This window comes from Mustela nigripes, chromosome 2 (genome assembly GCF_022355385.1).
Source record: "Mustela nigripes isolate SB6536 chromosome 2, MUSNIG.SB6536, whole genome shotgun sequence".
NCBI lineage: Eukaryota > Metazoa > Chordata > Mammalia > Carnivora > Mustelidae > Mustela > Mustela nigripes.
The window spans coordinates 194,153,782-194,181,741 of NC_081558.1; the positions used below are offsets into that span (position 1 = coordinate 194,153,782).

Here is a 27,960-nt window from a genome sequence, read left to right on the forward strand (position 1 = left end):
TGTCACATTTTACACAAACGAGCATCAGGTCTGTTAGCGAATGGAAAGAGAGGACCAGGAGAAGCGGAGGGCAGGAGGTGGGGCTGCTGACTGCAGTCTTTTCAAAGCGGCTCCAGTTTTCATGGGAGGGGCCGGGTTGCGTCCCATAGCAGGAGAGAAGAAGTAGTTAAAAATTATTGCTAGCAAGGGGCCGGAACCTCGGGATGTGGGTATATAAGACCGCGCCTCCGGGCAGAGCTGCTGTTGCTGCTGCCGCCGCCGTGAGAGCCAGGACTAGCCACACCGGCTTAGCCCCTCACTAGCCAGAGGCCCGGGAGAGGAGCAAAGGGGTCGGGCGGGGTCCAACTCGGGTTTCCTGCTTCACCGCTGGGCCAGACACGGACCCTCTAACTTCTGTTTCCTCTCCTTAAACGCGCACCGGCGGGGTGGTGCGCTCTAGCTCAGCACACCAGCGCGCGGCAAGGGCGCGTCCGGCTCCAGGCCCTGCCAAAGGCGATGAGTGCCGGGCCCTGGCCAGCGGGGCTCCGGCGGCGGGAGTAGGGTCCGGCGGGCAGGCAGGGAGGCTCAGAGGTTCGAGCTCCCGCTGCGCGGCGGGCAGTGCTGTCTTCGCTGCACGCACACCTGCTGCTGTCGCCGCGCCGCGATGAGCCGCGTGGTCTCACTGCTGCTGGGCGCCGCGCTGCTCTGCGGCCACGGAGTTCTCTGCCGCCGGGTGGTCAGCGGTGAGTCAGGGGGCTGCCCGCCGAGCGGACAAGCAGGGAGAGGGGGCGCGGGGTGCGGGGGCAAGGGCGGTGCGCGGCGGTCTGTTCTGGGGTCAAGGCTCTCCAGGAGCTTGGAAACCTGTGAGGAGTAGGGCGTCGGGAGGATTGGGGGGGCGTGGCAGCGAAGGCACTAGATTGTGGTCAGCTTTCTTCCCGGCCCCGCAAAAACACACGCAGAGAAAAGTTTAAATTTGGGGCGAGTGCCTGGTTCAGTAACTGCAAAGTGGGCTCTGCTACAGCGTTTGCCAAGACTGATTTTCACTCTCTTTTTAAGAGAGTAGGCCACCGGGCAGGGCTTGGCACCTGCAAAAGGGTGGGGTACCATGGATCAGGCAGAGGAAAGAAACCCAGAGCTTCAAGAACCGCTGCAGAAATGCCAGCCCCTGTTGTCCTGTCTTGACTTCGGTCTGCGCACTGTGTTCAGTCGGATAGTTTCTGGGACCAGACCTACTCTTTGTAGGTGGCTCTCAGACTCCTGGGCATGCATGCGGCCTTTGTTCTCAGGGAGGGCTGACAAAGAACAGGGGACTTACTGGTCATTGTGTGCAGACGCCTTTCCTTTGCACACCTTATTCCAGGTTGGGGACTTTTCAGAAAAGGAAGTCCGGTCGAGTTGGGCTGAGGTGTCCACGGTAATGGCCACAGGTTCGTGCACACAGTAGGTGCCCAATTAGGTGGGCCGAGTCAGTGCCACGGAAGGGGATCAGAATTGGCAAGCTTCCAAGCATTTGCTCTGATTTTTCTTTTTCTTTGACTTTCAGGGTTCTTTTGTTAAGCAATTTATGTCTCATTCACCATCCCTTACTTTTGGGGAAGTTCTTTAAAAAAAAAAAAAAAAAAAAGATTCTCAAAAGCTTAGGATGAATGAATTGTGCCTTACATGAAAATTGAGTATAACAACCCCTACTGAAATTTCTTGCAATGTTAATTGAAGTGTTTCAGTGAATATTTGTTGAATGTATGTGGGAAAGGGTTTTAAGTGTGGACTTTTTTTTTTTAAAATGTAAAAAGCACAAATTCCTTTTCACATTCCATTCATCAGAATAACAGGTGTCACTAGAGGTAAGAGTAGATGAGAGATGACATCAACTTAATCCGTAGTGAAGCCAGACCTTTAGAAACTGGTATATTAAGCTTAATTGTTGCTGATCTTCCCCTCAGCAATATGTGATGTTCCACATCTTGAGACTATAATTCTTCAGTGTCTAGTTATCAATCACTCACCGCTGACTTTTTGGCCCTCTGGAGACATTGGAATTAAATACATGGTGAACTGTCATTTGGACATGTATGCTGCTTACATTTGGGGGGCAGGGAGAAAAAATCAGGGTCATTATTTTGATAAATTGAAAACTTTTCAGTACCAAGTTAGGATGTTACAGGAACCATATATTAGATCCCTTTCCCCTTAATACAGCTTTGAAGAAAAAGTTCGCTATATAGACCTGAGTGTTTGAATTACATATTTGGCTGCTTTGGGGTTTATGAGAATTACTCTTACAAGTGATTGAGCCCAGAGACCAAGCTTTTAGCATATGGTGTGTTTTTAGAAACACTTCATTGCCTTAAGTAGTATCTTTTTGGTATATTCTTGTTTGTATGCCATAAACTTTGCAAGAGAGATGAAAAATATGTAAAATAAAAACAGAACTTAAAAAATTGTCAATGAAAAGGTTTTTTTTTTTTTGGTATTCTATTATTGCATAAATTGTTGCAAACCTTTTGTTGTGTTTTCCTGTGAAGTATTTATAGGCATCTTGTAGATGACATCTGGAAAATTTCTAATTAACTGAACATGATCTATTTGATTTAGCATAAATGATGATGTTTACTTGATATCAAAACAATTACTTAGTTATGTTTTTCTTATGGATAATTTAATTACCCTTGGCCATAAAAATTCGCATTAAAATTTAACCATTCTAAGCTTGTGATTTTATCCTTTGACGACAATTTAAAAATATTTTAGCCACAATAGCATGAGTACAGAGAGTGTAAAACATGACATGTTGGAAGTAGTAGGTCTAATGTCTGATGGATCAATGTTAAGTTCTATGTGGTGCATCAACTTTTTCCTGCCACTGGGGACCAAAATTCTACTCAAATATCTGTCAAATGAAATCAGCTCTTTGGGGCTGTTATTAGGAACATACTTGTAACATATGGAACATATCAGTATAGCTATTTGTAATTTATATTTAGTGTACCAAAATAATTACTTTCTCTAGAAAAGAGACAGAAACCCACAAAATAATTCTTTATAGAAATTTTCTTCATTTTAGTACTTTAAAACATGCGATATTTCCCATACTTTTAAATACATCACTATTGTAAAAGTTGAGAAACAAAAGTATTTTCACAAGAAATAGGAAAGTATTTTTATAGGTTAGCAGTCATGTTTATTTTGATGCATAAATACATAGTAAAATATATAACCATGAGAGTAATTTAATATATTAGAGGATTTAATGAAAGAGTATTTAATGAATTTATGAGTTAATTTTGGAATTACTTTTAGGATCTCAGATTTGTACTGATTTGTTACTGACTACAGATATGTAGAGAATATTTGTGGGGAGTAAAATCATTTAATTCCGTGACTTGACTGGTAGATCATGACAGATTTAGGGCAAAGATAAGAGGATTTTACTTATGGGGACATGGATACAAATGAGAAAGAAGTGTTCAGGAGGCTCAGTTGGGTAGGTTTCCAACTTAGTTTAGGCTCAGGTTTCTCAGAGTCATGGCATCCATGCTAGGCATGAAGCTGACTTGAGATTCTCTCCCTCTGTTCCCTCACCCCCTGCCCTGCCACCTCTCTCCATCTCTCTCTTAATAAATAAATAAATCTTTAAAAGAAAGAAAGAAAAAAAAAGAAACAGAACTGTTCAAAATTCAGGTTTTTAAGGTAGAAAGATATGTCTGAAGAACATGTGGGTATTTTTAAACATTCCAGGTGTTTTTGAAATAATGTGTGTGTATGTTTTTTACTCTTGCTTTTTCTTTTTAGTGGGCACAGCAGTGATCCCTGACCTGTTACGCAGTAAAGGGCACTAAGTGTTTTGCGTGGTACCTCCATATTTCTGCAGAAAATGTTAATATGTATTAATTTGAACTCATTGGAATTGGCCTGCATTTTATTTAAGATCCTGGGGGGATTTAGACACATCTCTTCTGTTGTGTAGCTTCCATAGAATTATGCAAATCTATGGGTTGTGACCAGTAGCTGTAGGTTATTGTAATAGCAAGGGTGATAGAAAAAAATCTGCTGAGCATGTCCCGTCCTGTGGTACTATTCCATGACATCATCAAAAGCATAAAGTGATGACAGTGCAATTTTCAAAGATGCAATTACTTTAAGTATCTCTTGGGCAGGAAAGGAACAAATTAATCTTATTACTAGTCATTTAATAAATTACACATCTATCATAGCCATTACTCCTTAACTGCTATTTTTCATCATTTTATAGTTTTGTTTTGAGAACTCTTCTTCCCGAGGATGGCAATAACTATTTCAATAATGTTAAAAATGAGGTGGTGTTGTGTAAAGGGGGCCAGAGTGGAAATCCAGCTGATGTTCACATTAACAATTTTTACTTTTATAACAGCTTTCTGTGCTGGGCACCTGGCGTACAGGTGGATGAATGTACACAATTGGCAGACGCTCTTGTAACATATTACTGGTAATAGAAAAGACCCGATGACTTGAATCCTGTTGCACTCCTTGTAATTGGGAAAAACTCATTTGGAGTTTGCTTTATATAGAAGATGTAAGGGCTGGATGAAAAATAAAAAAAAAACACTTAATGCTAGATATGGTTTGAAAATCTGATATAGATGTTACAATATTAATCCTGTGTCTAAATGTTCAGTAATAGAAAAACCAAAATCTGCTTAGAAAAACAAACTCTCAATGCATAAGCCCTTGCACATATCAGCAATAGTAATCCATTACAGATCAATGCTAATAATTTAAGATAGAAAACATGAATAAGGTATATGTTCATCAATCTCTTTATTTCATGAAATATTTTGCTTTAGAAAAAATATTACATTTGTCTAGGGAGGCAGCATAGAAATCTGGATGAAGGTGTGGACTATGGGGCCAGAGAGACAGCCTGGTTCTAAACCCTGACTACTGTGTTGTGTGAATCTGCAAAATATCTAACTTTTTAAAATAGGATGGGAGCTACATGATGCGACCTACAGCACAGGACTGTTGGAGGGTGAAGGGGTTTGAACAGATTTGTGCAGACTGGATCGTGCACAGGGAGTTTGTGCCAAGAAGCTGAGAGGGAGCTCAGCGTGCAGGTCCTGTACGCTGGAGCTAAGGCCACCTAGAAGAAAACAACTTTTTCTAGCTGAGCAGCCTATATCGCCAGGAGAACACATCTTTTCCTAATTTACCCAAAGGTGTGGCTGGTGCTAGCAGTGAGACCATCCATGCCTAACTATTCATAAATGTCTGACCATTATTATTATAATACTTCTTTAAAACTCCTTTTTAGAAAAAAAAAAACAAAACTCCTTTTTAGGTGAGAAAATTCCATTTTAGGTGAGAAAACCAGGAAAGTTTTAAGTAATGCCCCCAAGCATACCCACAGTTCAAGTATACCTCTGGAATTCTCAGCAGCTCTTTTTGATTGAATGTTTTAACTTTTGAGTCACACAGTCACTTGGTTTACCATTTTCTATTTAGATCCCAATTTTTAAATATGCAAATTTAAAAAAAATGAGTTCCATTCCCTTCTCAAAGCTTGTGGTATTTCCCAGTGAGAGAGGTAGGACTTGCAACTGCCACCACCGTCCACAAAATGACCCAGGACTACAGTTTTGAGTTTATCAATGCAAGAAAATATATTCTAACACCCTTTTACTAGCACATTATACATTTAATTGCACTATAAAAATCTCTGTTACAAAAAAGAAAACTTATTATAACAAAAGTTTTTTTTTTTTTTTTTTTTTAATAAAAAATCATCCTTAAGTTGGTGGACTATTGAACACTTTAAGGAGCACACTGTTTGAAAGCATTTCATTTTAGTTTAGAAGGGCTGGCCTTGTATCAGAGATCATGGCACAGTGTATAATGTTGGATCAACCTATTTAGTTATGTGATTTGGGAGAGAGTAAGAAAGAATGATGAAAAGCCAATTATTTTGTGGGATTTTGGTAAAATGTCCAAAGTTCAGTCAGTCAGGTTTGGGGAAGACTTATCATGTAGATTCTCTTTTGTACATTTTTTTTTTCTTTTTGTAACTAAAAGTAGATCAAGACAGAACCATAGAAATTCGTAAAATATCTTTTATGTCTTTATTGAAAATTATGATATAAATTCAATACTCAATATTAGTAATATATGCTTAGAGCATAAGGTATGAGAAAAGTGTTATTACTTTGCTCACAGAGGACTCAGCTGAAGAAAGTTAATAAATATAAGCAAAATAAAACTGAATCATAGATCCTTTCTATTAGGGAAGAAAAAAGTAAACTGCCATAATACTATGAGTTCGGCCCCACTTTTATATCAATGCCAAAAGCATTTACTGCCAATATTTAGTTCTAACGGACAAAACCATCTATTCATGGGAATAGTAGAACAGTAGAATCTTAGCAGTGACAGTGATAGGAATGTTTATGCTGTATGCATGTGTGTATAATATTCATAGGTGTAGAATCCTAGGTGGAAATCCTAGGTGACATTAAGTAAATTGTTAGTATGAAGCTTGCCTTAGTGTAATAAACACTGTTGCATGGTTGTCTGAATATTTATCTAAATATGTTATGGTTAGCAGAGGGTGGATGGAAGTAGATGTAGTAGGTGAAGTTTCGAATTCCTATCGTTCAAAATAGCCAATGGAAGATTTTATCTGAATGAAACATTTAAAGATCAGAGAAAAGGGAGTTCCCCATGCGATCTCACAGAAGGAGAAGAGAGATAGTTGTAATGGTTCTCTAGGAAGATTAGCCTTTACAGAAGTGGGAAAAGTGGCTTCCAGAAGATCTGTATTAATGGAACTTTTCTGGGAATTAGGGCAACATTTGTTTCCCAGCTGTTGGGAGTTCCCCGGCCATGACGGCCAAATTTCCATCAGCTGAAATGGTGGGGAGTGTTCAGCAGCTCCTTTTGCTTGATTTTGCTACTGCTTGGACTACATTTGCACAATAAGGCGGTAGTTGGGAGTGAAATAGAAATGGATGTCAAGAAATCCACAGTGTCAGCTTTAACTGATTGTATGTGAATGGTAATAAAACTGGGCCAGGTATCTGTAATTTTCAAACAGCCTTGCTAGATCTGAACTGCTAGTGACCTTTCAGTTCAAAATCTGAGGACACAACTGATATTCAGCAGATACTTTGGAGTTAATATCTACCTGTTTTAGTGGTAATTGGCCCCTATTTGGATCCCCTGACTATACCTCTGCTTTGCAGCCACTGCAATCTCTACCCCCTCTCCCATGACCCTGGACCATTCCATCACCCACAGCCAAGGTGAGAATGCCTGTCACAGAGAGTGCCATGGTCAGCTAGCATCTAGGATTCACGCACACATTTTAACTACTTTAAATAGAATCTCTGCCTTAGGTTTTCCTCTTATTAATATTATTTCTCTGTAGACTCACATAACAGTGTTAGGAATTTCCACATTGCATTAAAATTCTCTTAAACATTTCACTCAAAATGCTACCCTTAATTTTATAAATTAAACTGTAATTTCAGTGGAACTATTTCAGTGTCCTCACTGTAAAGAAATCTGTGTAGTGTTTATTTTTTAACATCAAAGAGAATGAGCAGGGACTTTTAGCATCTAAATTATATATAGGCACCCTCTGAATGAGTGCTGGCCTTGGTATATAAATAATTTTTACTCATTCAAGTTTCTGGTTAATTTATTTTTTAAATGGACTCCTTTTTGACATCTTGCAAAACAGTCTTGTTGGACAAGTTTAATATTTCAGAAGTGTTGGAGGCAAATCCAAGTCTGAGAGTTCTTGGAGTGAAAAACTGAGCCCGTTGAAGACTCAAGGGAATGCAGTTGAGATATATTTCGAGACAGAAATATGTAAAGACTGTAGAAGAAAGTGGAAATAGCTTGCTTTAAAAATACAGGCACAGAACTCACTGGGATTAATGGCATTTTTAGAATATTATCAGGAGCAATCATTTTAAACAATGAAGTCATCACAAAATCTAATAATAAATTAGGAGAAATTAAAATAAATAATCGTATTAGAATCAGCCCCTGGGACTTTCATGATTATTTCTCAAGGATGATTTATTTCAGACTGATTTGTCCTCTTGAAATCTCTTTACTCCCATTTTCCTGCAGTCATTCATACTAACGTTTTATTTTTCATTAACAATTAGTTGGGGCTGTCCATTCATTTGTTTACATTATTCAGTGTGGTGCTCCTGGGTCCAGATCACAGTTAATGAGACAGAGAGGACAACTGGCTGGCTGGCTTGCATTGCTACAACTACTTTATTAGATGGCAATTCTCAGCTTGGACCATGATATTGAATGCCTATCACTCAAACACTGTGGTAAGGTTAATGGCCTCCTGATATCGGCACCCTCCCGACTCTGAGTGTCATCATAGGTCATTAATTGCTGATTCTGGGGGAGAATGGATGTGATACCGATGTTGACTCAGTGTGATGTACTGTAATTAAGAGTACAAATCTTGAATGCAGTATTTTTTAGCCAGTGTTTAAGTATAGTAACACTCCCCTCTCTCCACTACTGACAAATTTTCTTGATCGGCTCCAAAACTAAATACCTGCTGAGAAAAGCCTTCAATCCCAACAAGAATAATGTTCATGCAGACAAATCTTAAGAAAGCTGTAGAGCTCTGCCTTAATTTCTTCACATAAAGTAATTTGACTTAATTTTACATAAAATACTTGGTAGTCTGTTTTCCGAGACCAAACCTAAGCTGAAATTGGAAGAAGGCAAAGAAACTAATAGAGGTTCTGGGCAGCAGATCGGGAAAAAGAAATAGTGACAGAGAGGGATGCATGATTTTTAATGTTTACAGAAGAGAACAGAAGTGAAACAAAGAAGCTAATCTGGAGATTATGTCTATAATTTGGCATACTTGCCTGGTGGTATAAGGGAGCAGAAGTAAATCAAGAGTCTATATGTTGAACCACCCAAGTGGCCCTAAATTAGGGAAAGTTGAAAAGAAAGGCAGTGTTACCACTTTCAAACTCATAAAGGAAGTAATTGCAACTAGTCTAATAAAGCATCTTTTAGGTTAAATTTGAAGAAGTCATTTTATTTAATATGTCTCCATTTAATACATAAATGGAGATTCTAATGCTGAAAAACAATTTGTTCTCACACACAATACCTAAGTTGTTTTTAATTTAACGGTCTTTGAAAGACACGTTTGGCCAAATTTTAGTTTACCGAGATCTCTATCCAAGTTATCAGAGATTGACAATAATCAGCAATAGATGAGATTTTAAAAGCACCTTTATTACCTGATGTATTTATTTGTTTCATATTTAAAAAGCCTTTCTTTTTTGTTTGTTCGTTTTTAGTATTTGATTCTCTGAGTTCAGGGGCGCCTGAGTGGCTCAGTCTGTTGAACGTCCAACTCTTGGTTTCAGCTGGGATGGTGACCTCGGTGTTGTGAGATCCAGTGTGACCCCTGCTGGTGGCGTCTGGAGTCTGCTTGAGATTCTTTCCCCTCCTCCCTTCCCTTTGCTCTCTATACCCTCTCCCCACGCCCCTCATGTGCACTCGTTTTCTTCCATTCTCTCTCTCTCTCTCTGAAATAGATAAAATCTTGATTCTCTAAGTTCAAATTTGGGACATTCTACTTGGAGTTTATAACTCATTTGAGATGTCTGTGTAGAAACAGAGAAGTCATTGGCTGAGTGACTGGAGACCACACATGGAGATCACCTATCAAACCAGAAAATATTCAGAGAATTAAGAATGAGAATTTTCTCAAAGATTACTCTATACCACTCTAGAAATCTATCCTGTCACTTTTAATGCTGTATTTTATTAATAAATTATTACTAGAGTTACTTTCATTTTGACCTCTATTAACTTTCAATGTAATGTATTTAATGTATATACAATAAAAGCAAATATTTATGCCTCAAATTTCCCACCTTTTATAAAGGTTTTTCATACCTTCTAAACATTGCTTTTAAAAATTTTATTTGTTTTTTTAAATTAAATTATTTTATGAATTGTTTTTCTTTCATAGTTTTGGCCTTTTAGCTCTCCATATACCTGAAATTTCTTTAGCTACCTTCATATGCTGTGATAATTAGTTTATATCTAAGCCAGAAGAATCATGAGTTCCCTTTACAGAAATTTTCTTTAAGTAAAGTGTTTTGAAGTTTGTGTTAGAAGTCTACTTAGGGAATCAATTTGCTTTTATAAATTGAAAGTAATAATTTAAAAAATAAACCTTATAAAATGATGCAATGGAACAATCATTCTTGGGAGAGTGCATCCTGTGTTGATTGGCTCTTTAACCTTAATTCATAATAGGTTATGAATATAGCTCGGGTAATCAATACATAGCATCTTTTTTTCAGGCCAGAAGGTGTGTTTTGCTGACCTCAAGCATCCCTGCTACAAAATGGCCTACTTCCATGAACTGTCGAGCCGAGTGAGCTTCCAGGAGGCACGCCTTGCTTGTGAGAGTGAGGGGGGAGCCCTTCTCAGCCTGGAGAATGAGGCAGAACAGAAGTTAATAGAAAGTATGTTGCAAAACCTGACAAAACCAGGAACGGGAATTTCTGATGGTGATTTCTGGATAGGGCTTTGGCGAAATGGAGAGGGGCAGACATCTGGTGCCTGCCCAGATCTCTACCAGTGGTCTGATGGAAGTGCTTCCCAGTACCGGTGAGTAGGTGTCCTGAAAAGTTGGATGTTCTCTGGGGGACTCAAAAGAGAGAAGGGAGATTTCTGTTCACCTGTAGAGGATGTCAGAATGGAAGAAGCCAAGTGGGTGTTGGGTATTAAGGAGGGCACTTGTTGTGATGAGTACTGGGTGTCGTATGTAAGTGATGAATCACTAAATTCTACTTCTGAAACTAATATTTCACTCAACGTTCACTAACTGGAATTTAAATAAAAACTCAAAACAAAAAGCAGAACAAAAAGAATAGAATGGGTGAAATCACTTCGAGGTGTTCCTATTGCTCTGTTTACAGAAACTGGTATACTGATGAACCTTCCTGTGGAAGTGAGAAATGTGTTGTGATGTATCATCAACCAACGGCCAATCCAGGCCTTGGGGGTCCCTACCTTTACCAGTGGAATGATGACAGGTGCAACATGAAGCACAATTACATCTGCAAGTATGAACCAGGTAGGAAATACCATAAATAGGGATAACGGATTTTGTCATATTTGGTTATATTTTGATCTTCACTATTTATATTTAGGCTTTACTGCCTTTGACTCTTTGTGTTTCTCTGCTGTGAAACCCAGACTTTCTCTACAGCTTGTCATAGAGCTCAGTGTCCTGAAAAATACTTTATGCTATAGAACAAATTGCCCAGTCAGTTAAGCAGAAGGGGTAACTGGACACATTTGGAGACCTGTATTTAAGGGAAAATAACATTTCTTTTTCTTTTTTCTTTTTTTTTTCTTTATTAACATATAATGTATTAGCCCCAGGGATACAGGTCTGTGAATCGCCAGGTTTACATACTTCACAGCACTCACCATAACACATACCCTACCCAATGTCCATAACCCCACCACCCTCTCCCGCCCCCCTCCCCCCAGCAACCCTAAGTTTGTTTTGTGAGATTAAAAGTCTCTTATGGTTTGTCTCCCTCCCGATCCCATCTTGTTTCATTTATTCTTTTCCTACCCCCCAACATCCCCCAACGTTGCATCTCCAATTCCTCATATCAGGGAGATCATATGATAGCTGTCTTTCTCTGCTTGACTTATTTCACTAAGCATAATACCCTCTAATTCCATCCACGTCGTCGCAAATGGCAAGATTTAATTTCTTTTGATGGCCGCATAGTATTCCATTGTGTATATATATACCACCTCTTCTTTATCCATTCATCTGTTGATGGACATCTAGGTTCTTTCTATAGTTTGGCTACTGTGGACATTGCTGCTATAAACATTTGGGTGTACATGCCTTTTCAGATCACTGCATCTGTATCTTTAGGGTAAATACCCACTAGTGCAATTGCTGGGTCATAGGGTAGCTCTATTTTCAACTTTTTGAGGAACCTCCATGCTGTTTTCCAGAGTGGTTGCCCCAGCTTGCATTCCCACCAACAGTGTAGGAGGGTTCCCCTTTCTCTGCATCCTCACCAGCATCTGTCATTTCCTGACTTGTTAATTTTAGCCATTCTGACTGGTGTCAGGTGATATCTCATTGTGGTTTTGATTTGTATTTCCCTGATGGCGAGTGATGTGGAGCACTTTTTCATGTGTCTGTTGGCCATCTGGGTGTCTTCTTTGCAGAAATGTCTGTTCATGTCCTCTGCCCATTTCTGGATTGTATTATTTGTTCTTTGGGTGTTGAGTTTGCTGAGACCTTTGTGGATTTTGGATACTAACCCTTCATCTGATATGGCATTTGCAAATATCTTCTCCCATTCTGTCAGTTGTCTTTTGGTTTTGTTAACTCTTTCCTTTGCTGTGCAAAAGCTTTTGATCTTGATGAAGTCCCAATAGTTCATTTTTGCCCTTGCTTCCCTTGACTTTGGCATGTTACTAGGAAGAAGTTTCTGCAGCTGAGGTCGAAGAGGTTGCTGCCTGTGTTCTCCTCAAGGATTTTGATGGATTCCTTTTGAGGTCCTTCATCCATTTTGAGTCTATTTTAGTGTGTGGTGTAAGGAAATGGTCCAGTTTCATTTTCTGCATGTGGCTGTCCAATTTTCCCAACCCCATTTGTTGAAGAGACTATCTTTATTCCACTCGACATTCTTTCCTGCTTTGTCGAAGATTAGTTGACCATAGAGTTGAGGGTTTATTTCTGGGCTCTCTATTCTGTTACATTGATCTATGTGTCTGTTTTTGTGGCAGTACCATACTGTCTTGATGTTGACAGCTTTGTCATAGAGCTTGAAGTCTGGAATTGTGATGCCACCAACTTTGGATTTCTTTTTCAATATTCCTCTGGCTATTTGAGTTCTTATCTGGTTCCATATAAATTTTAGGATTATTTGTTCCATTTCTTTGAAATAAATTGATGGGATTTTGATAGGGATAGCATTAAACATATAGATTGCTTTAGGTAGCATAGACATTTTCACAATATTTGTTCTTCTAATCCATGAGCATGGAACATTTTTCCATTTCTTTGTGTCTTCCTCAATTTCTTTCATGAGTACTTTATAGTTTTCTGAGTATACATTCTTCGCCTCTTTGGTTAGGTTTATTCCTAGGTATCTTATGGTTTTGGTTGCAATTATAAATGGGGTTGACTCCTCAATTTCTCTTTCTTCTGTCTTGTTGTTGGTGTAAAGAAATGCAACTGATTTCTGTGTATTGATTTTATATTCTGACACTTTACTGAATTCCTGTATAAGTTCTAGCAGATTTGGAGTGGAGTCTTTTGGGTTTTCCACATATAGTATCAAATCATCTGCAAAGGCTGAGAGTTTCACTTCTTTGCCAATTTGGATGCCTTTAATTTATTTTTGTTTTCTGATTGCTGAGGCTAGGACTTCTAGTACTATACTGAATAGCAGTGGTGATCATGGACAATCCTGCCATGTTTCTGACCTTAGTGGAAAAGCTCTCAGTTTTTCTCCATTGAGAATTATATTTGTAGTGGGTTTTTTATAGATGGCTTTGATGATATTGAGGTATGTACCCTCCATCCCTACACTCTGCAGAGTTTGGATCAGAAAAAGATGCTGTACTTTGTCAAATGCTTTTTCAGGGGGTTTCTGGGTGGCTCAATTTGTTAAGCAGCTGCTTTCGGCTCAGGTCATGATCCTGGAGTCCCGGGATGGAGTCCTGCATCGGGCTCCCAGCTCCATGGGGAGTCTGCTTCTCTCTCTGACCTTCTCCCTGCTCATACTCTCTCTCACTCAAATAAATAAAAATTTAAAAAATATATTAAAAAATGCTTTTTCAGCATCTATTGAGAGTATTATATGGTTCTTGTTCTTTCTTTTATTAATGTATCACATTGATTGATGTATAGATGTTGAACCAATCTTGCAGCCCTGGAATAAATTCCACTTGGTCATGGTGAATAATCCTTTTAATATACTGTTGGATTCTACTGGCTAATATTTTGGTGAGAATTTTTGCATCTGTGTTCATCAAGGATATTTGTCTGTAATTATCTTTTTTGATGGGATCTGTGTATGGTTTTGGGATCAAGGTAATGCTGACCTCATAAAATGAGTTTGAAAGTTTTCCTTCCATATCTATATTTTGGAATAGTTTCAGAAGAATATGAATTAATTTTTTTTCCTTAAATGTTTGATAGAATTCCCCTGGGAAGCCATCTGGCTCTAGGCTCTTGTTTGTTGGGAGTTTTTTTTTTTTTTTAAAGATTTTATTTATTTATTTGACAGAGAGAAATTACAAGTACACTGAGAGGCAGGCAGAGAGAGAGAGAGAAGGAAGCAGGCTCCCTGCTGAGCAGAGAGCCCGATGCGGGTCTCGATCCCAGGACCCTGAGATCATGACCTGAGCCAAAGGCAGCTGAGCCACCCAGGCACCCCCTGTTGGGAGATTTTTGATGACTGCTTCAGTCTCCTTACTGGTTATGGGTCTGTTCAGGCTTTCTATTTCTTCCTGGTTCAGTTTTGGTAGTTTATATGTCTCTAGGAATGCATCCATTTCTTCCAGATTTTCAAATTTGCTGACATATAGTTGCTCATAATATGTTCTTATAATTGTTGATATTTCTTTGGTGTTGGTTGTGATCTCTCCTCTTTCATTCATGATTTTATTAATTTGGGTCCTTTTTCATTTCTTTTTGATAAGTCTGGCCAGGGCTTTATTACTCTTATTAATTCTTTCAAAGAACCAGCTCCTAGTTTCATTGATTTGTTCCTTTTTTTTTTTTTTTTTTGGTTTCTATTTCATTGATTTCTGCTCTGATCTTTATTATTTCTCTTCTGCTGGGTTTAGGCTTTCTTTGTTGTTCTTTCTCCAGCTCCTTCAAGTGTAGGGTTAGGTTGTGTATTTGAGACTTTTCTTGTTTCTTGAGAAAGGCTTGAATCGCTATATATTTTCCTCTCAGGACTGCCTTTGCTGTGTCTCACATATTTTGAACTGTTGTATTTTTGTTATCATTTGTTACTATGAATTTTTTCAATTCTTCTTTAATTTCTTGGTTGACCCATTCATTCATTAGAAGGGTGATCTTTACTCTCCATGTATTTGGATTCTTTCCAAATTTCATCTTGTGATTGAGTTCTAACTTCAGAGCATTGTGGTCTGAAAATGTGCAGGGAATGTTCCCAGTCTTTTGATATCAGTTGAGTCCTGATTTATGACCCAGGATGTGATCTATTCCGGAGAATGTTCCATGTACTCTAGAGAAAAATATATATCCTGTTGCTTTGGGATGGAATGTTCTGAATATATTTGTGATGCCCATCTCATCCAGTGTGCCATTTAAGGCCTTTACTTCCTTGTTGATTTTTGCTTAGATAATCTGTCTATTTCAGTGAGGGGAGAGTTAAAGTCCCCTACTATTATTATATTACTGTTGATGTGTTTCTTTGATTTTATTATTAATTGGTTTATATAGTTGGCTGCTCCCATGTTAGGGGCATAGATATTTAAAATTGTTAGATCTTCTTGTTGGACAGACCCTTTGAGTATGATATAGTGTCCTTCCTTATCTTTTGTTATAGTCTTTGGCTTAAAGTCCAATTGATCTGATAGAAGGATTGCCATCCCAGCTTTCTTCTGATGTCCATTAGCATGGTAAATTCTTTTCCACCCCCTCACTTTAAATCTGGAGGTGTCTTTGGGTCTAAAATAACTTTCTTGTAGGCAGCATATTGATGGGTTTTATTTTTTTATCCATTCTGATACCCTGTGTCTTTTGATTGGGGCATTTAGCCCATTAACATTCAGGGTAACTATTGAGAGATATGAATTTAGTTCCATTGTATTGCCTGTAAGGTGACTGTTGCTGTATATTGTCTCTGTTCCTTTCTGATCTACTATTTTTAGGGTCTTTCTTTGCTTAGAGGACCCCTTTCAAGATTTCCTGTAGAGCTGGTTTAGTGTTTGCAAATTCTTTCAGTTTTTGTTTGTCCTGGAAGCTTTTTATCTCTCCTCCTATTTTCAATGATAGCCTAGCTGGATATATTATTCTTGGATGAATGTTTTTTCTTGTTTAGTGCTCTGAATATATCATGCCAGTTCTTTCTGGCCTGCCAGGTGTCTGTGGATAAGTCTGTTGCCAATATAATACTTTTACCATTGTATGTTACAGACTTCTTGTCCCAGGCTGCTTTCAGGATTTTCTCGCTAAGACTTGTAAATTTTACTATTAGGTGATGGGGTGTGGACCTATTCTTATTGATTTTGAGGAGGGTTCTCTGTGCCTCCTGGATTTTGATGCTTGTTCCCTTTGCCATATTAGGGAAATTCTCTACAATAATTCTTTCCAATATACCTTCTGCTCCCCTCTCTCTTTCTTCTTCTTCTGGAATCCCAATTACTCTAATGTTGTTTTGTCTTATGGTATCACTTATCTCTTGAAATCCCCCCTCATGGTCCAGTGGTTGTTTGTTTCTCTTTTGCTTCACTTCTTTATTCTCTGTCATTTGGTCTTCTATATCACTAATTCCCTCTTCTGCCTCATTTATCCTAGCAGTAAGAGCCTCCATTTTTTTATTGCACCTCATTGATAGCTTTTTTGATTTCAACTTGGTTAGACTTTAGTTATTTTATTTCTCCAGAAATAAATTTATTTTTGTTTCTCTAATATCTTCCATGCCTTTTTTGAGCCCAGCTGGCACCTTGAGAATCATCATTCTGAATTCTAGATCTGATATATTATCAATGTCCGTATTGATTAGGTCCCTGGTCTTTGGTACTGTCTCTTTTTCTTTTTTTTTTGTGTGTGTGTGTGTGTGGTGAGTTTTTCTGCCTTGTCATTTTACCCAGATAAGAATATATGAAGGAGCAAATAAAATACTAAAAGGGTTGAAAAAACCCCAGGAAAATGTGCTTTAACCAAATCAGACGACACCCCAAATTGTGGAGGGGGAGAAAGGGGGTAAAAAGACGTTCAGAAAAAATAAATAAAAGAAGAAAAAATAAAGAAAGAAAAAATATTAAAAAAGAAAAACTATATATATATATATATAAGACTGGTGAATAGAACAGGATCACCCACTTAATTTTGGAGTTTTGGTCTTTTAGAAGAAACTACCTCCCAATATTTTAAAGAATGAAAAACATATATAAGGGTAAACATGATGAAGGGATAGAATATGAGTATAAAGATGATTTTTTTTTTTAATTTCTAAAAAAGGAGTTGATAAGTTGGTTGGGAGAATAAAGAAAAAAAAGTGGAGGGAATTCCTCAGGCTGGAGACTAGAACAAAGCCCTGTGATAGATTTAGGGTATATTTTGATCTATTAGAAGAAGTTGTATCCTAATTTTTTTTAGAAGAAAAAACCCTATGTGTATACAAAAAATAAAGTTAGATACAATGAAGGATAAATATGACTATAATAATGATTTTTTGAAAGGTATTATTTATATAAACTAGTTAAAGAATGTTAAAAGAGGAAAGGGTAAAAGTTAAGAAAAATAGCAGAAGAAAAACATAAAATTAAAAAAAATTAATTAACTTTGCAAGACTGAAGAATCATGGGGAGAAAGCCATGAATTCCATTCTTTGCTTTCTCCTCCTCTGGAATTCAGCTGTTCTCCTTGGTAAGTGAACTTGGTTATGGCTGGATTTCTTACTGATCTCCTTGGGGAGGGGCCTGTTGTGGTGATTCTCAAGTGTCTTTGTCCCAGGCAGAATTGCACAGCCCTTACCAGGGGCCAGGCTAAGTAACCCGCTCGGGTTAGCTTTCAGGAGCTTTTGTTCCCTGAACACTTTCCGCAGAGTTCTGGAGGTCAGTAATGAAAATGGCAGCCTCCCAATCTCTGACCTGGAGGAGCCGAGAGCTTGGGGCCCCACTCCTCAGTGCGCCCTCGGAGAAAAGTGCTCAATCACTCCCATCTCCCTGGCCTCTGGCAACGCTCCGAGCTCACCCAGCCTGTGACCAAGCTTCTCTGTCTCTGGCACACAGCCCCACATGTAGTCTCTGAACCCCACCTGAGCTCTTCCAGGGGGGATCTCTTGGATCTGGTGGGGTCCTCACTCACAGACCAGTGGTCTGTGCCATGGATCACAATTTAAGGTAATCCTGAGTTGAGAACTCACTCCTTGGCTTTGTCTCTGTAGCTGGCTTCCCTGCTTTAATACCTGTGAGCTCTGCAACACTCAGACACCCTCGATCCTTCTGTGACCCCATGGGACCTGAGACCACACTGTCCCCAAGTGGGCTTCACCCCGGTTTAGCCTCTGGAGTGATGTCCCTCAGTGGAGCAGATTTTTAAAAGTTCTGATTTTGTGCTCCATTGCTCCACCGCTTGCCAGGAGCCAGCCCCTCCCCCCGCAGTCTATCGTCCCGTTGCTTTGGATTTACTTATCGCCAGTCCTACCTTTCAGAAAGTGGTCATTTTCTGTTTCTAGAATTGCTGCTCTTCTTCTCTTCGATCTCCTGTTGGATTTGTAGGTGTTCAGAATGGTTTGATAAGCTATCTAGCTAATCTCCTGCTACCTGATGTCATCTCAGCCTGCTACTCCTCTGATATCTTTACTCAAGGCCGGGAGAATAACATTTCCAATGTTCAGGTCAAATTGTGTTTTTGTAAACAGATTTTTATGAAGAATAAATGTCTATTTTTAAATATTTTAAATATGTAGTGTAAAGTTTTTGAAGTTGGTATAAATCATCAATGCAATGAAAGCACCTAGGGATTTACACATGTGAGTGACAGATCATTGGATGATTATCCAATGCATTTAAGGGAAAAAAATGACTTTCCTCTGGGAACATTAGCATCTCTTTTGTTGACATTGCCACTTCACATGTGCTCCTCATTGGAAGTCAGACTGATTCTAGCTCACTGAGGCATAGTGGAAAAAGATTAGGGGCTTGTGCCATGGTCTTCCTTTTTGTCATTCTTTGGAATCTACCCCATTGATAGCTTTGGTTTGAAGTCTCTGACTTCTTGTCATGGGAAGCATGGGAAGATTGTCTTGTCCTGAGCTACACTGGTGGGGTTTCCTGTGGACATAGTAAATTTAAATTACCTTTAAGAGGGCAGTTTCACTAAATTAATATTTGACAAAAAATAGAGACTAACCAAAATTACATGAACTAATTTTTTTAATCACCTGAGAAAATCAAGCTAGACACCTAGGCTTTGAGAGATTTTTTATGTTTTTCTCCTTCTCAGTGCTGGGAAGTGCCATTTGAAGTCTTCTGAGGGGCTGTCTACTTGACCTCAAAATGTGTTCATGGAAGGCAATTAGAATCAAGTACTGCTATTTCTATTATTCTCTTGAAATTACATGATTCCTTTCTCATAAGACCTTAAAGCACCAGAGATTATTTGGATTAGATTCACCCTTCTCTTTATATTTATCCTGCTCTTCAGTGTATTAGCCAGCTTTCTTTATCCCCGGTGAGTTTATTCTTTAAAGCCCTAAATCCATCATTACCCTCTTAGAAGCCTTTGCAAAGCCAAATCTGTTATGCACTTATGTTCTTTGTCTTAATTTTTTTTTCTTAGAAAAATATAAAGTTAAAGTTCTCTGATACTTTCCATTGGTGATACTGTGTACTATTGAATGAAACAAAGTATGTTATAGAGTATCCTTACTATTTCTTTCTCCTTTCTTTGGGCTTTTAGGTAAACTATTTGACCCTTCATACATTTATTTTATTTTTATTTTGCATTCCTACTTACCAAATTATTGAGGACACTGCCAAGCCCAGAATCTTCTTTACTTGTTCTGTGTAGGTAATCTAGGTTCATATTACGCATGGAGGAGCACTTAAGATAAAAATATATATATATATATATATTTCTCTATCTTCTATATTCTACCTAAATGTTCAAATAATTCACAAATATACTTTGTGAATAAGATTCCTTTATGTATTTTTTTTTGTTTTTGGTGCACATGTGCAGTGTTATTGTTATAAATGTATAGCTATATTTAGTCTTATTAATATAGTTAGAATTTTTATTCTTTATTCTAATAGTCTAAATATGTATTTCTTTATTTTATTTTAAATATTTGTCTTCTACTTGCTAACCTTCCTTAGGCTGAGTGTTTTATTTATGGAGGAGGCTAATTTGATTAAATTTCTTGTTTCTATAGTCAATGCTCTTTTAGTGGAGAATGATTAGTTTTTAATGGTGAGGGGGTTGGAGGAGTAAGCAGTGGGATTTATTAAAATGCATGAATTAGGACACCAATTATTTTGAACTTTATTCTCCAGCTCCCCGAAGCACTGTGTGGTTTGAACTTAGTCTCCTCTTTCTGCCCCCTACACACCATCTAAAATATGACTAATGATATCTGAAGTAGTAAATAATTAACCTAGTTATGAAGACTTGGAATAACTCACTAATTGATTTTCTTACTCTCTTCTCAATTTTTTGTTATTGCCTTGTGAGTTACATATCTATTTTCTGTGTCGATCAGTGTTATCTTAAGAAATTTTCATGGGGATCCTTCTGAATCTAATGTTCACACTTATTAAAATTACATTATGCCCTCTTTTTCTTAGACATTAAAAATAGTGTTTACGTTAAGTTTCTAAAATGTTGTTAATGAGAAATTATATTGATCTAAAGATTATTAAGATTATTTTTTAAAAATAACCAGTTCTATATTGGTAAATTGTATTAAATCTGTATATTTGTGCAGCAAACCCCATTAAAGCAGCAACTGGCATAGAGGGCCCAAGTTATGTAGAAAAATGTGTAGGATAGAACTGTATCTAAAACTTATAGGAGGATATTGAAGTGTTAGGGTGAAATATGTGTGGAAGAATAATAAATGTTATTACAGTACAGTGTATGATAAATGTCCAATAAAGAAAGACTATGTGGCTAAATTAGAGTAGCCAATCTAATATTAAAAATGATTTAACATGCTGAACTAATATAGAATGCTGCCTGTGTTTTATTTTTTCTTTTCCATCAGTTATCAAACATAAACAGAATTATATTTTTGAAACAAATGAAGACAAGTTACCGGTTTTTTTGTTCTCATTGATTCAACTTACTTTCACTGAACTATTAATTTACCAAATAGTGCCTTACGTTAAAAAAAAGATAGCAGAACAATACCAGATCATGTAAGAAATTTTGACATTTTTTTTAAAGATTTTATTTATTTATTTGTCAGACAGAGAGGGAGAGAGAGCGAGCGAGCACAGGCAGGCAGAGAGGCAGGCAGAGGCAGAAGGAGAAGCAGGCTCCCCGCCGAGCAAGGAGCCGTATGTGGGACTCGATCCCAGGACCCCGGGATCATGACCTGAGCTGAAGGCAGCTGCTTAACCAACTGAGCCACCCAGGGGTCCCAAATTTTGACATTTTTAAATTGTATAACCATTAAAGAGATCTTATCTTGTAAAACCAGGAAAAGAAATAACTTGCAAGCCTTAATTTATTATTATTAATATTTTTAAAGAAATAGATGCTACTGAAAGCACATCTAAGTATGGCATTGTTTTTCTAGGACAGAAATGTGCTTTAGAACATCGCTATTTGAATCACCTATTCCAAATGCATCCATGTACAGTCGTCTGCTGATTTTATTGCACGGAGAAACCTAGATATTGCACTGATATTAATGAAGAAGCCATCTAGGCTTGTCTTGGAATGGCACTTAGTGTCTCACATTCTTAGACTCCCAATTCTTGCTTCTTGTTGCCTTTCTTTCTACTTGTTGGGTCATGATTGGCTGTAGCAGGCTGTTGTCAGTATAGACATGGTATTGATTGCTAAAGGCAGTTTGGGGGTTGCAAGGACCAAGTCGATCTGAGTCACAAAGATTTATCAACTGGTTACTTTATTCAAAGGTAAAGAAATGATGACTTCACAGTTGAGTAATTTCATGTAAATTTAAATTCAAGATATAATTTTTAATCCATAAAGTATTCAGAAATTGAAACTCTGGTGTTTACATTGTTTTATTATAAAGTTTTATTTTCATCTGTGTTTGTATTTCTCTTCTTTATCATTATATATGATGCCTGTACCAATTATTTACAGAGATTAATCCAACTTCTCCTGTAGAAAAGACTTATTTTACAAATCAACCAGGAGACACCCATCAAAATGTGGTCGTTACTGAAGCAGGTAATGAATTCACCTGTTTTTAACCGCCCCCTAACAAGAGCAGAAACTATAATTGTAAGCTCTGCTTCATGCTGGCCCTAAATTTTCTTGTTGCTTGGTGATATGGTTCACTGAATTTGGCCTATGGGAGTTTACCTTTGAACTAATAATGCTGAGCTAGTTTTTGAGCAGAAGAATCTATTTGTTTCCTTCCTATTTTTTCACTTCAAGTCAACATATCTAGTAATAAACTAAGTAATCCACATGGAAACCTGGACTCACAACTTTTCACCTAACACGTAGGCATTATGATGTAAATGGGCACATTCAGCAGGTTGCAAACCATGGTGTGCTGGTAAATGTTTAGTGAGTGGCTGATGTGGGAGTGGGTATAAAAGCAAAAGCCTGATTTGTATCCTTTGCAGATTCCTGTGGTAAGTGTTCTCCTATCTTGGCTGGTTTCAGGATATGGAGGGGATATCACTGGTGAGCAGGGTGGACAGAATGTGTACAAAGAGCTCCCAACCCAGAAGCCCCTGGCACAACCTACTCTGCCAAAGAAACAATGAAATCCCAGTGCAAGTTGCACATTCCATGATTGGAATTATAAATCCCAATCAGAAACTTCTCCTAAGATTAGTTAGTTAGGCGCTCTTTTAGCATGGGCCTGTGACGACCGGACAGAAATCTTAAGCAATCCTTAAGATTAAGAAATTAGAAAGCAATCCTAGTTGCTTTGTGAAGATTGAGCCAAAGGCCCAAAGTCTCAGAGTCTTTCCCCAGGTGATCCAAAATCCATGAAAGAGTAGGAAATACTTTCTCTTCTTCTTGACTGTTACAGATAAGGGTTCATGATGGTTATTTGGAAAAAGAACAAAAATGTTTCCTGAATCCTTAAAGTCCTTGAAGTTGTGTGTTAGGAGCTCAAGATTAAAGGAAAGCATAGCAAGTTACCCCCAAAATACCCCATCACTAGACCTCAGTTAATACATCTTTTATTAACAAAGGACATGATGTACAGTTATGTGGATAGTTTGATCTAAGTCTGGTCTACTTTGACTAGAATTATTTAGATTGCTAATGCTGACAGTTTTCGATTTACTAGCAAAACACATAGTTTTTCCATTTTCATTTCTTACATGTACATGATATTAAACCTTAGTGCTTTTTATTTTTCAGGTGCCTGATTTTAAAGCCAGTCAGAACATCTAGACCTAATTAAAAATGCTAATAAATAATTACATGAGGAATATTTTCCCTCTTATGACCTTGAAGAAATGTTTAATGCAGTGATTTTAATTTATATGGGGCTTAAGTGTGGCAGTGTTTTATTTTACCAAGGATACCTAACATTATTAAGTGTGATGGAACAGGATTAAAAAAAATGATTCATTTTAGAATTTAATTAAGATCAAGTCCTTATGCGTCTGGAATCTTGCATCTCTGGGTTATGCCTGTGTCATTAGTTAATATTTACTAATATTTAGTATTTTGATTTAACCCCAGAGAGTCTTGCATATCATTGTGGCATTGACCTTACTGGTTAAGATGATTATATAACCAATAAATCAACAATTATTTTAATAATCAGTGCTTATTACTTAAAGTAATAATGGAGAAGGATTAATGAAGTGAGATAGCTAAGATTATTAGTATGTCATGAAAACTAGTCCCTATCAAAATGGCAGATTTAATAATAGTTTTAGAAATATGGACATTGAACTGGAGAATGGCAAACAAACAAATGTATTTCACTAGATTATTCAATATTGGAGAAGAAACTTTCTCAGAATTCATTTATTTATAATAAATCTATTTTACCTTAAAGTTTTGGAAAATGTTTATATAGTTTCAGTGTTAGAATTCTGCCTCAGACATCTTTTTATACTAAGACTGTTTTGCTTTTGTAGGCATAATTCCCAATCTAATTTATGTTGTTATACCAACAATCCCACTGCTTTTATTGATACTGGTCGCTTTTGGAACCTGCTGTTTCCAGATGCTGCATAAAAGGTAAATAATTCATATATGTAGAGACAACTTGAAAAGTTTTCTATAGGTTTTCCAGAGCTCATTTGAAAAGTATAGAATTATATTTTTAATTTGCCTTAAGAAAGTTCTGATTTTAGTTCTGTCAGTACAAATCCAGAATATACAATCTAATAAGATAGGCCTTGATTATAGGATTCATGAATTATTTCACTTAATATTCACAAGTCGTAGGAAGTGGATACTCTTTTGTTTCGGTTTTTTCAGTTGAGGATATGGTGGCTTACATGAGTTATACAGTTTGCCTTGGGTTTCTTAGCTAGTGTGTGTGGCAGATTTGAAATTTGAATCCTTGCAAGCTGACAACATACACAACTATACTATACTCTCTTGTTTATTATATATAAGCATTAATGCTAAACCTTTCCAACTTGACCCCAAGTTGTATGTAAGACTTGGTTTTGGGTACACTCTATAGTACCTTTTTTAAAATTTTAAGTCATAGGTTTTTATTTCCAAAGGATCTTTTGAATATAGGAAATAAAGTACAAATGTAAAAATAGGTCACTTTTAGGAGGCAGTTTCCATCAAAATGATATGTCTTAATAGCAACATTCTTGGGGGTATTCTTTTATATCTATTTAATCCTACCCTTGAGTTAAAGATGAAATTTTTTCATGTGTGTCAATTTATCAGTTAAAAATTAATACATGAAATATAGATACATGTTAAAATAAAAAGATATTGTGTTTAAATGAGAGCATATTTGCTAGAATAAACTTGCCATCTTTGTCAGTATTTTATTTTATTTTACTTTAATTTAGTTTAATTTTTTTTTCTTATTTTATTTTTTGTTTTCTTAAAAGGAACCTTTATCAGTATTTTAAACAAAAACAAGTGCCTTCATCAGGGAAGGACCTGCAAATGAAGTCATATTTTTCTTTTGATTAGAGTTCATCTTCATCTGTTTCTGAAATAAACCATAAAGATCCACTAAGTTAAAAAAAAAAAAAGCCCCAGAAAAACAAAACAAAAATGTTAAATAGATGTAAACTCTAAATGGTTCACATAAATTGTTTTAAGGGACACAAAGTGTGATGTACAGGCTCCTTAAATAAGATATTTTGAATAATGATAAGTTAAGCCTGGAAAATTAATACTATATTGTGCCTTTGGGTTTTCCAACATATCTGGGAAACAAAGTTAAAATTTTAGGGTAGTATTTTGTACAGAAGAAAGACAGTAGTAAATATTTCATTTATTCCCTTAATACCTAAGGCTATAGATGGAAAGATGATTAGTCATTTTGAAAACCAGAGAAGTAGAGAGAGGATGTGACATAAATTTCCCCTTAATCCAGCAAACTGTTAAGGAAGAGCTATAAATAACAAATAAGATTGAAAAATAATTTTTAAAAATATTATACAGACATTGTCATTCCTAAAATAAAAATTACTCAAGTGCCAGTAACTGAGATTTCTCTAAAGTTTGTTTTTCTTCTTCCAAATAATATATTATTGTGGAGATTCTATTCATATAAAAGTCTTCCAAGTTTTTATACCTTTGAAGATCTGAGGAGTTTTCACTTGTTTCAAATTCTGCGATTGAGAAAATAAACCAAAATCGAGTACCTCCAGATGCCGGAATTAGCTGTAGTGCTTATTTCATTCGTTCTTAGATCCTCCCCTTTTCCTTTCTTCCAGGAAAGCAAGGAGAAACTTCACCAAAGACTCAACTCCATTATCATCTGAGTGCCTTGCAGAAAGTTTAAATTCCAATCTGGTACACATAATGGTTTATATCATTCCATGTCATATTCAAAGCAATAACTCGTTTCCTTAACTGGTAGTAACTCTTAAATGAAATACGAATGCTACACAAAATTTAAGTTACATTAATAACTTAACCATCTTTTATTTACTATTTGAAAAAAATTTCTTGTTTTTCATAAACTTTGCTTGGTTTATTTTTCATTCATGTTAGATGACTTCATAGATAAAAGATGTATTGTTCGTACTTTTTTGGAAGCAAATCTCCAAAACGTTTAATTTGGTCACAGTATTTTATTAGTAACAGATTCAGTTACATTGAAGTCAATGAAGTAGTATTATAGAATTGTATTGATTAGGCTTGTTAGGAAGAATTCTTTTCTGTATCGGATGGAGTTCTGCCATATGTGGTAGACTGAGAGTAGATGGAATGGGTTACCTGTGGGCTGTGGAGCAGATGTCCGTGAAGAGACTGTCTGTGGGAGGCAGGAAGTGCAGGGCCCAAGTTACAGGAACCAGAAGTGGTTAAGTGATCCAGGTGAGGGTTCTTTCTCAGGAAATGAGAGCCAGGAACCTAGATTTTGGTAAGTAGCCTGGTAGAGGATGATTTTCAGAGCTAAACTCAGGAACAGGCAATTATGCAGGAAACTGAGAAGTGGCCATTTTATGAAAAAGAGAGTGAGAAGATAGCCAGCCCACTATGGGGGGATGGAAGTGTGGACTTGGATTCTATATCTGACAGGAGGGAAGTTCTGTCTCAGATCTCAAGGTAGGAAGTTATTAAGGCCTGAATCTACTTTGAACTGCATTGGTTGCAGAGACTGAAGCAAAGCCAAACTTTCCGGGATTAAGTGACTTAACTATAAAACAGGAAAACAGAGGGGAAGAGGGGTTTAGGAAGGTACTTATGATTTGGCATCAAATACAGCCCATATGAACAGAAGAATATCCAAAAAGCAAAATTTCAAAAATCAGTGATCAAATAAATTGAAAATTTATGAGTGATTATAATGAAACTTTTTGGTATTATGTCAGACACTTTTGTGTGTGTGTGTGTGTGTGTGTGTGTGTGTGTGTTTGAATGTGTCTGAATTCTAAACTAAGAAGGGTCAAACAGAGATCAGTTTTGTTTTTTCCATCATTTCACATGACCTGTTTACCATCTTCACATACTGGAATAATCTAGAATCTTTTATAGATATGCTGGTGAGAGAAGAAAGACCATTTTATAAGGGTCTGAAATATCTCCATTTGGACCAAAACATGTCTATTTCAATAAAAAGTCCCAAACGTTGAATTTATATCTTCTTATGTTTTTCAGTAAAGGAAGAACAAAAACTAGCCCAACTCAGTCCACACTATGGATTTCAAAAAGCACCAGAAAAGAAAGTGGCATGGAAGTATAATATTCACTGACTTGGCTCCAAAAGAGAAAATAAAATTGTCTAATTCTGGATCTGCATCAGGAATGGCATCAGAACATTAGCTTGGAATGGCTTGAAATCTCAAAGGACCTGCAAGATGAACTGTAAGCTCCCTCTTGAGGCAAATATTAAAATAATTTTTATATATCTATTATTTCATTTACAAAATACGCTGTGCTAATAATGGAGTGAGACATGCTTATTTCGCTAAAGGATGCACCCAAATGTCAAGCAAATGGAATGGACTGTGCAGATAAAATTGCTGTCAACACATCAGAGAAGTGTATGTGTTGGAAGCAGGTATTTTTGTTTCTGTCAATTTTCATAAGTTATAACCTAGTTAATGTAATGTAAATTGTACTAAAATTTACAGTGTGCAAAAATATTTTACCTTTACATAAGTGTTTGATAAAAATGAACTGTTCTAGTATTTATTTTTATGGTGTTTCATTTTTCAATACATGCTGTTTTGATCAAAGAAATGTATCACTGTTTTCAACTGACTCCTCACACACATAGATCTATTACCATAGAAAAAGTTTCTTTTATAGAAGTGGTTCATCTTCTTTCAGTTTCTCTGTTCTGGGGTCAATGTTTAGGAAATCTCTTCAGAAATAAGAAGCTATTTCAGTAACTGTGGTGTAAATTTACTCAA

The 27,960-nt window shown here is 37.0% G+C and overlaps 1 protein-coding gene across 2 annotated transcripts; it reads left to right on the top strand.

Annotated features, from left to right (window-relative positions):
• The first annotated feature begins 266 nt into the window (after window positions 1–266).
• On the top strand, window positions 267–27,824 carry CHODL (chondrolectin). Of its 2 annotated transcripts, XM_059388181.1 has the most exons (7): window positions 267–722; window positions 10,326–10,635; window positions 10,947–11,104; window positions 22,058–22,144; window positions 24,034–24,136; window positions 25,816–25,894; window positions 27,203–27,824. In XM_059388181.1, the coding sequence occupies exons 1-7, from the start codon at window positions 644–646 to the stop codon at window positions 27,203–27,205; spliced, it is 819 nt and encodes a 272-aa protein (XP_059244164.1). In that variant the 5' UTR covers window positions 267–643; the 3' UTR covers window positions 27,206–27,824. The 2 variants fall into 2 exon arrangements, with proteins under 2 accessions (XP_059244164.1, XP_059244165.1); XM_059388182.1 differs by lacking the exon at window positions 25,816–25,894.
• The last annotated feature ends 136 nt before the right edge of the window (window positions 27,825–27,960 follow it).